Consider the following 7239-nt stretch of genomic DNA (forward strand, 5'->3'; position numbering starts at 1 on the left):
ATGGTCCCAAGCTGGAGCCCAGGAGGTTCAATCTGGACATGAGGACAAACTTTTTTACTGTAAGGGTGCCAGAGCATGGCCCAGGCTGCCCAGAGAGGTTGTGGAGTGTCCTTCTCTGCAGACATTCAAAACCCGCCTGGCCGTGTTCCTGTGTGACCTGGTCTGGTGATCCTGCTCTGGCAGGGGTTGGACTGGATGAGCTTTCGAGGTCTTTTCCAACTCCTAAGATTCTGTGATTCTGTAAATTTTTAAAACCTTCTACTTCAACACAATTTTATTTGTTTTCCTTTTCTTGGAGGTAGAGGGAGTAGAGTTCCTTGCTGGTAGATGTTTCCCCAATTTTATTTGTATACTTGTCAGGTGGGTATAAGATTTCCTGCTTTCAGAACCCTTCCACAAACAGAAAACTTCTGAGTAAACCAAGACAAAAAGAACAAATTCTCCTCCAAATTATAGCATACATTGATTCATCTGAAATACTAACATTTAGATGTTTTAAACACAGTGTAATGTTGTCCAATTATGATATAAAGGTGACACCAAACATCTCCATTTTCTGAAACAAAACTCTGCAGCAGCAGATACACGGGTGAATAGCCCTTGCACAGGTCCTGCTGCTAACATGGCCAGATGTCTGATATGAAATGACCACTTGAGAACTGAGAAAGTGCTAATACACACTCACAGCACCCACAACCTATCTTCCTCATCTACACAAAACATCAGGAAAATGCAGAATAAAGAAAGTCAATTTTGACCGTACAACTTTTCACTGAATGAAAATTAAGTTGGTCATGAACCATTTTACAATTAAGATTCTACCCTCAATACCTTTCCAATCAAAGATATGTGAAATGACACAAGATAATATTCCCATTAGCACTGTGTCACAAGCATCCTTGGGTATTTATCCCAAAACTGCGAAAACTGATCTGAAAGTGGCTAAACCTGGACTGTTTTGTTAGCTTCTGCAGTGTCTGTCTCCTTTTGTCTCCTGAGGAAAATCTCTCTCCAGGAAAACCTGACTTGGAAATGAGGGACTGTGTTAACATCAAGACAACAGGTTAAAAAAAACAACAAAAACAACCCCAAATCAACCAAACCTCAGCAAAATACAACAACTCTAACTAAACAGCAGAGGAGTCTCCAGCTGAGGTAGAGAAGGAGGTAGGGAATGACTGGTTCACCCCCAAACTGCTGAGAAACCACTACTTCTTGAATGACCTAAGGAAGGAAAATGGGAGGACGGATCTCTAGGCCTCTATCACCTCTTCTACCCAAGAGGTACACTGGCTGTCAAGTCTCTGCTAAAAGAGGACCTAATATTAGTCCCAGCAGAGGCACCTAGGACAAGACATCTAGTGTGAACGTATAGCAAATGGAGAGCCCAGTACCCAAAACGCCATGCCAGTGTCTGAGAAACTACTATTTCTGGTTTGGTTCAGGTTATCTGAGATTTTAGAGTGCATCACAATTTCTGACAAGGGACATGCAGAAGTAACAGACTGTAGGAGGGATTCTCGGAGAACTGTTTCTCTTGTCTCAGCTGGTAAAACCAGGAGGGAACAGGTGCTCACAATTTACTATCAAGAAGTCCACAGGCAAAGTCAAGCGGAGTGTCTAATTCTAACCAAAAAATCCCCAACAAAGACCAGCAGCTGAAAAGTGAAACTGAACCAGAAAATTTCAAGGAGCCTACAGACTTCGTGAAGCTGATGCAATATCCAGGTCTTTGCAATAACAGGAGTGCTCTGACAAATATGACACTCTCCTACCTGGGAGGCATTAAGGACTCAATCCCAATGTCCATGTTGACAATTCAGGTACCTTACTTTGAGCTCATCAGTGGCTTCTCAGATAAATCAGTGGGCAGGATTTTAGAAGATAAGGTTGAAAGTGTCTGTGTAACTTGTTGGGCATTCTGTGGGGAGAAAATACTTTTCTATAGCTCTTGACTACTTCTTTAGGCCAGGCCGCACAATGAGATGAGGGACCCCTGTAAGTCTCATCCTGGCTGGCCTTTGACAAACTCCCAGCTGCCAGCACCCTCCTTCCCTTCACAATGCTTCTGTGGGACTGTGACCAGAAAGACAGCAAAAACTAACTTCTTAACCAGGTCCAGTTCTAGAGAGGACCACCTCTCTTTCTCCAGTAACTCAGCTATGAGGAAGAATTCACACTAGAAACAGAAGTGACATGTCTTTCTCTGCTGGACCTTTCTTGGCCTTTAGTGTGTTTAAGCAGATTCCCTCCTCCTTAGAACACCTGGTCTTCTTTTTTTTAATCCAAACAGTTGATCTTTTTTCATAACATCCAAAAACCTGTCCAAAGGAACAGAGGATTTACTTATAAAATTCCACATTAGCTGAAGAGGAAGATATGCATTTATTCTGCTATATATCCACATTCGGGTATGCAATGATGGTTGATCAACATCCATGCTTTGGTGGGCAAGACTCTTGCTTCTTGGGAATTACACACAATTGTTTCCTGTGTATAAATCAGCATTTTCCCCTCAGCTACATCACCTCAATGTACTTGTCAAATAACCAGTTAGACTGTGGCAGTCATATCCTCTTAATTTGTACTAAGGTACCTAGCAGCTGTACTTTACAGTTTATGGTTGCTTGACAACCATGAGGCAGCAACCAGAATATTTCTGTCTTACTCAATATCTTCTGTGTGATTCTGCGTGTGCAATTATCATACATCCTGCAATCTACCTCACAAGTAATTACTGTTTCAGTAATAATTCAATTCACGACATTGAATGAGCTCCAGATGGTGCTGAAGTCAAATTGCGTTTTAGGGAGACAACTGCAGCGTACACACTTCACGTGAGACAGAATACAGGTGATTGTGACAGGACATGGCAATGGTCCTTCAAAACAAATTCATACGTCCTCAAAGGCCACCCATCCTTACATATGTTATCCAACACAATTTTTAAAAATCAAATATCCTTCATAAGATATATACTTCATGACAGTTCATTTCAAAAAAAACATGTGGGAAACAAAACTCCTAAAAGGTAGAACACCATTTAATTCAAGTTATTAAAACCAAGTAAAATTATGTAAACTGGTACTGCACGGTCACCACCTTCCGTGTCTGAAGAGGCCTTTGTGGATTTGCTACCAATGGTCCCAACGGAATGCTGAAATATTTTGCAGATGAAAAAATACTAGTGGTGAGCCACAAAGACAATAAGAGTTTGCAGAGATAGAGAGCTAAAACTATTTTCCTGTCACACACAGCTGAATCTTCACCTCTTGAGCATCACAGTGAAATGGTGTTAACAACAGACTGCTGTGTTTGCTATCACAACTCCGGCCTAAAAGCAGGTACTGCTTAGTAAACCAAACCATGTGGCTTTGAAACAAATACTTCCAAGTTTTCTTTTCTGAGGTTACCCAACTAGAAAGAGATGGCACCTGCCAAGAACAGTGAAGTAGCTACCACATGTGTGCCATCATAGTAAGTATTTATTAAGGGAGAGGAAAATGCTGTTCAAGCAGAGGACTGTGCTTGTGATACTGGCTGGCTTGGAGCTTGTTTCTTCCGTGCCACAGCCATGCGCAAGGCCTGAAGAATCATGTTCTCGTTGTTCATGATGTTGTAATTAGTCAGCTTCAGGAGCTTGTTGAAATCTTCTGCTTTCAGCGAGACCTCCCTCGTTGAGTATGGAGAGCAGAAACTGGAGATATCAACCTTGCCCAGTTCCATTTCAGCATCACTACGTGACATGCCTGTCGAGGGGAAAAAGGTGTTTGTACAGTCCCAGGTGATTACAATATTCTGCTAGACTATGGCAAGAATAATTTAGAGAGAGATCACAGATGCAATTACTGTGAAGACAAGTGCAGTGCTATGATGTCTGGAAAATCTACTTCTAAATAAAACTTTTTGGAATTTAAAAAAAGAGTGTGTCACTAAACATCATTCCATTGCAAACAGCACCTCCTACTGGCCAGCTGATGGCATGGCATTTTATGTCATCACAAGTGCTCAAGTCTGACCCTACAGGTTTTTTAGTAGACTACATACTAAAGGTAAAGGAATAAAGAGATATAGAGGACAGGAGGAAGCAGAATACTATTAGCCTTGTAAATCATCCTAAAAATAAAGCCTTCATCTCAAATACTAGCCCAAAAGAACACAGTGACTGCATTTGTTTAAGTACTATTGCTTTGATTTTCCAGCATATACAACCAGCACATTAAACAACCCAAATAGAAAGCACAGTGGCCCTCTATAGAACCATTCTATACTGCACAGGTAATACTACCCTAGATCTGACTGTCATAAAAATACCTAATCTAAAAAAATATGCTTAGCTCTGCATGGTGAAGTAAAATTTGGAGATCACAAGGAGAAATTAGTTCCCATTCCTCTGCCTGAGGAACATGTTTCTTCTTTCACTGAATTGCACCAAGACTGGAACTAAATTAGGCACAAGATTTCACCTGATTTTGCAAACAGTTTGTGTCATCCAATTTTGCAATGCATTTGCAAGTGAGAGCAAGCAAACAAACAAAGGGTTTTTGTGTTGTGATGGAGGAAAAACACCTAGGGAGTGAGAAAATTCATTGGGTCAGTAAAATTAGCTGGGTAGTGTTCACTTACCAGGTGCTACATATCTTTGGAAGGTGTCATTCACTAATGGAAAATAAAGCAGCAGAGGAGCTCCTGGGGTGTCCGCACCGTCAAACATGTAGCACTCCTTCAGGTTCTTCTCATCGTCCTTCAGCTGGATGCTGGGAAATGGAATTCCCTGCTCCGAGAAGTATCTGCAAGTCTGCTCCAGGGGCTGCTCATGGCCCAACAGCAGCAGCATAAGGAATGGAAAAGATACTCAAGGTCAGGCTGCTGCCAAAGCCGAGTTACACAAAAGAGACTGATAGCACTGGACAGCCAGCAATAACGTGACCACCTGCAGCCTCAGGGACTGTTTTTCTCTTGCCTGTGGAGCTATTTGAAAACAGTCTTACAGAAAGACATGGAACATCAAGATAGTAAAGAACGTTTAAATATATACCGAGGGACATCCCTAAATTGGGAATATGGTTTAGGAAAAAAACAGATTAATTCAAAGCATGTTATAGAGTATTGTTAATTAAAGAACTAAGCCAGGAAAAAAAGATATGGATCTAAACAAAACTAAATTTGCTGTCCGATACAGTAAGATTCAGTCACATATATAGCAGTATAACCTGTGAGTTGACCTCAGTAGACTTTAGCAGGGTTTTAAGACCAACCTACCCATTTCTAGAACTTTGAATTTTAGAAATAATGTGAGATTTCAAGCTAACATATTTTCAATCTCAAAATATAGCACTGAAAGCATTCATCTGACAGCTCATTTGTGATGACCAACTTTGTGAATTATCTAACAAATCACTGAAGTACCACCTCAGCTTGTTTGAATTAAATATTTCCAAAAGACTTCATAGTACAAGAAAGAAATGTAGTGCAAGTTATTACAGATGCCTTTTTTTCAGCTGTAGTATAGAGACAAATGTTTTTCATGTGGCATCACAGTGTAAGAGCGGCACTAAAGGATGTTTCACTTGAAAAAATGACAGAACCTTAACCAGTGAACCTTATGTTTTCTGTGGTGCCCTTGAGGGACAGGATCACAATTACTAATCTATATTTGGAAGTTTAAATCTGTCTTTTTATGTGGTGAATAACAATTTCAAAATCTACATAACTATTTTAACCAAATCAGATTTCTTCAAACATAGTAAATGCATTTGATATCTTACTTCAAGACAACTATTTAAGGAGAAAAATTGTATTTATTAAAAGAGATAAAAATAAAGATGAAGAAATTCTTCTCTCACTGGGTTGTTCTTGGACAGCTAAAAAATCACATATTAAAATTAAAAAGCCACAACCACCAAACAAAAGCAACCATATAAAATCTTACAAGTTTAAGGAAAAGGCAGATTAAATTCAGCATCTGAATCACAAAGTTTTCTGAGCTATATTTGTGCTATTAAATCTTACGTAATTGAAATAGAAGTTGCAGCTCAACCATCATAACCTCACTGTGCCACTCTGGAGTTCATTGGTGAAGCGCATAGGACTATTTCAAAAGTAGTTTGAGAAAAACAGGGATATTTTCACCTCAGGGAATTTCCAGTCTTCTTCTAAGGTTTGGAAACAGCACATTACTAAATTCCACTAAGTTCTATGTTTTATAGACACCTGTCTGAAAGCTGTGGAAAGCAAAGGAAAAGTCGCTACTGAACAAAGACGGCTTTGAGACTTCTCACCAAGGTCTGTGATCCACCAGTGTAATTTAAGTGTATGATGATGTCCACTTTCCGCTCAGGTCTCATAAGTGGTGGGCAGCTGGTTTCAAAGAAGAAAGCTGAATCCACCAACTCCAGGTGCTCCGAGTTGCCTCTCAGGTCATTAGGGGATGTGTCTAGCGAAGTGTCTAAAGAGTGAAAGATTCAGAGCTATTACCAGAAATGACAGAAAGGCATCTGTCAAATTAGAAAGCAAAAGGAAGGCGAGCTTCACTCCCATCCAGAATTTTCCCTTTGCTTTAGGACAGCATGCAGCAGCACTACAGCCCCCTTCACTCATGTGAGCCTTTCCACTCACATTTTGTTGGTGTTTCCAAACTCATTAATTGCACCAAAACCTAGGCAGATGTTCCATATGTGCAAAGCCCCGCTCCAGTGATTTTCATCCTAGTGAGGACTTCCAGTACCAAACAACCCCAAAACTGAACAGTTGTGTTACTGGAAGTGAAAGATGTGAGTTACTGTGTTCTCCCTCTCTCCTCTCAGCAAGCACTAATAACTAACCACAAAACCCACTCAGTTCTCTTCAGGACATACAAATGCCCCTCGCTAAATCCAGGCCCCTGTGCCCGCTGAGGCACCTAGGCAAGAGTGCTGTCCAAACCTTTCCATTTTGTGAAATGCTCCTGCTGGATGTACTCGTTGTGCATCTGGAAGCCCCTCAGGAAGTTGTGATACTTGGAGACAGCAGGGCGGTCTGTCAGGATATCCCGGAGAGCCGTGGAGAGGCCGCTCGTAGGAGTGAACATGCGCGTAGCCATCTCGTATGGCTTCTCAGGCAAGTCCGGTTGTTCCTCTAGAGATAGATAGCATAAATGACGTGCAATTGAATTATAACCACAATTAAGAGGAGAAAGGGTCAGGGACTCTTCTGTGCCAATAGTAATCATGTGTTCACAGCTCTCAGTATATCATTATC

General features: G+C 40.9%; 1 protein-coding gene across 1 annotated transcript in view; it reads right to left on the bottom strand.

The window, feature by feature from the left end:
* Positions 1–3510: 3510 nt before the first annotated feature.
* LOC104539274 (cytosolic phospholipase A2 epsilon-like) overlaps positions 3511–7239 on the bottom strand; it is a 26954-nt gene continuing 23225 nt past the window's right edge. The window contains exons 17-20 of the mRNA XM_010182751.1: positions 6925–7116; positions 6282–6448; positions 4627–4810; positions 3511–3749 (exon numbers count right to left, since the gene is read on the bottom strand). Of these exons, the coding sequence (XP_010181053.1) occupies positions 3511–3749; positions 4627–4810; positions 6282–6448; positions 6925–7116 (782 nt within the window). The remainder of the gene's footprint in view (positions 3750–4626; positions 4811–6281; positions 6449–6924; positions 7117–7239) is intronic.

Source organism: Mesitornis unicolor, unplaced genomic scaffold, assembly GCF_000695765.1.
Source record: "Mesitornis unicolor isolate BGI_N332 unplaced genomic scaffold, ASM69576v1 scaffold3234, whole genome shotgun sequence".
In the NCBI taxonomy this organism is placed as follows: domain Eukaryota; kingdom Metazoa; phylum Chordata; class Aves; order Mesitornithiformes; family Mesitornithidae; genus Mesitornis; species Mesitornis unicolor.